Source organism: Myzus persicae, unplaced genomic scaffold (genome assembly GCF_001856785.1).
Source record: "Myzus persicae strain clone G006 unplaced genomic scaffold, MPER_G0061.0, whole genome shotgun sequence".
NCBI classification, from domain to species: Eukaryota; Metazoa; Arthropoda; class Insecta; order Hemiptera; family Aphididae; genus Myzus; species Myzus persicae.
The window spans coordinates 10787-13550 of record NW_019104294.1 but is presented as its reverse complement, the minus strand read 5'-3'; the positions used below and the strand labels follow the sequence as shown (position 1 = coordinate 13550).

At 28.9% G+C, this 2764-nt stretch overlaps 1 protein-coding gene across 1 annotated transcript; it reads right to left on the bottom strand.

Moving 5' to 3' along the window:
- Positions 1-1024: 1024 nt before the first annotated feature.
- Positions 1025-1981, bottom strand: LOC111040957 (zinc finger MYM-type protein 5-like). Its single transcript, XM_022325052.1, has one exon. It carries the CDS (start codon positions 1979-1981, stop codon positions 1025-1027), a length of 957 nt encoding a protein of 318 aa, XP_022180744.1.
- Positions 1982-2764: the final 783 nt, after the last annotated feature.

Here is a 2764-nt window from a genome sequence, read left to right as displayed (position 1 = left end):
TGGCGTTTGAATTCCAATTGCATAACGGTAAGTTTTAATTTTCATTATAATAATATATTATAGAAGCAATTGTTTTTTGTATTCAAACTGTTTAAAATATGTTTATTATACATACACTGCATAAATAAATGTATGGGTGTACGATGATAGTGGAAGTCACTACTCGCTCTGCTGTATACAAATTGTATGGTGTATAGAAAATGATAATAAGTAGGGCTGTTCGATTGTTTCGATTAATCGACTGTAGCATCGATTAATCGATTAATCGATNTAATACTATAAAACACAAAATAATTAGCTATATAATGGTAAATATTATTTCATGGCAGATAAGGAATATTCATACTATTTAAAAAGAAAAACAAATAACCCAACAATAAAATTAGACAATTTTATATTAAAATCATTAGCGCCTAAGGTGAGATATTAAATACTATAGACCAAAAACAAGTACAAGATTGCTTCACATTTAGCAAAAACGTAAAACCACCAAAAACATTTCAAAATATAATAGAAACTAAATATTGCGATATCATAGTCAAAAAAAAATATTAAAAAAATCACTCCTGAACAATTTACACAGTTGGACTGGGAATTAAATTCGACTTAATAAACAATAAATACATTAATTTTTTATCCATAACAGATACACCTAGTTTAATAACAAGAATAACGGATATAGCAAAACACTTTCAGCATAAAAGTAAAAATTTAAAAATTAATAACCAACACATAAAAAATCAAATCAAAACACACAAAGTTGACACTGTCACACCGGTGACTAAAGTGCCACAGATAACCGGTTCCCACACACCTTCAACAAACGCTGAACCAGCATTAAAAACCAGTGAAAAAATACTGAACGAAATTACAATAAAAAACCTTAATATAGACATAAATCACACTTTAAAATTCCAAGAAAAGTTATTGTTACAAAATCTAATAAATAAATATCACAATTGTTTTGCAAAAAATCCAAACGATATAGGAACTATTGAAGTAGGAGATATTTCAATACCCACAACTAATGCTCGTTTTGTATGTCGTGACCAAGATAATGAATACGAGTTTCTTTATTTTTTATTCGACGTAAATGTTCCATTATAGTTGGGTCAAACTTACCCATCATTTCAATAATGCCTATAAATTTCCCATTATTTTCCGTATTCATTACATCTGAAGATCCTCTGAAAGCATCGTTATGCTTTGCTAAATATTGTATAGCGGCAATGATGCGGATCATCACATTTTTCCATTGTTGTTTTTCTTTCTCTATAGCCGATTGATGTGCTTTATCTATAGTGGAATTTTCCGAAATTCTCAACTTTAGTTCCATCCATATCTGTACAGATTTTAAATGTAGGCTAGAACGTTCGTGAGATTTTAAATTTTCAGATAAACACTTCCAATTGTTGGTACCTATAGTTGACAATAAGGATTGCTGTGGTCCAGAAGAAGAAAAAAGTTTACAACAAAAACAAAATACCCGATCACACGATTTTGAGTAAACTAAAGAATGTCTTTCTATAATTTCACAATTTATCAATTTTCTTGTGTAATAACATTTCGAGAATTTTGTTTTTGTGCCGTCAATAACCGAGTATGGAAAATCAAAATCCTTCACTTGGTATGGACCAAATTTAACAACTTCAGCTCTTATATGTTGCGTCATATTATTATCAGTCCAAGTTGCTGGGTCTATTATACTAAGTTTTTCATCTTTACACAAGTTATTTGTATCCAACATATTACTTTCTTTGTCTTCTAAAGAAAAATTAATATTACTTTCTATAGCAGAATAAGAGAATGTTTGTACTTCAGAAATCTCTAAGTATTCTTGATCTTTACCTGATTCAGTTATTTGTAATGTAGGGGATTGTATTTGAATATTTTCCATTGTAGTTGATGTTGTGTTAGTGTTGTTATCTTTAAGGTTTTTGGGTAACGTTTCATCTATGTATTTAAGAAAGCTTCCTTTCATTTTTTTTAAATTTTCCGCTGCTGTTTTTTAATCGTTTTTTATGCCCTGATAGATGTGAGCGATACTTGTCTCCATCACGGCCACTCATTTTAACAATTTCTATATTTAAATAATAAAAAATAATTTGTTACTATAATAAGTTGACTCACTTCTCTTCTAGGTCAGGTCTGTTTAACTTCGAGCGCTCGCTTTTTTTAAATCAAATACTTATAAAATAAATTAATATAATATTAAGGTGGCTCTAAGTAGGCAATTTCTAATCTTGTCATTGCTGACCGTAATTTTTGTGTTAGTGATAAATGATAAATGATTAATATTAATAGTCCTTAGTGTGAAAAACTCCTTTCGCTCTATCATTCTATTACATTAGATTTCATATCGCTCGGATGCGGGCAGACGGGACGACGATAGGCTATATCACACGTTAGTGCATGTACAGTTCTATTGTACATGCGCTGTAATACTTTTCCTAATAATTTCTAAATCTATTGGTAAGATTAATAACAGCTTAAAAATTAAAGTTTATTTAGGTATACTAAATAAAACAATAAAAACTATTTTTTTAAAAAACGGTAAAAAAAAAAGTTGAAATAAAATATTTACAGATGTATAATGACTGTAATAATATTAAATATCTTATCTATAATCTATTATAAATTATAATTAAATATAATGCTACTTACGTATTGTAGCTTTTTAAAAGCGATGACCGCGCCTGCTGACAGTTCAATGCATCAAAAGAAAATTAAATAGTTATCGGGTATTTTTGATTCACTCGTGTGT

Coding starts and splice junctions, on each gene's coding strand:
- LOC111040957 (XM_022325052.1), bottom strand. CDS start 1,981: ATGAAAGGAAGCTTTCTTAAATACATAGATGAAACGTTACCCAAAAAC.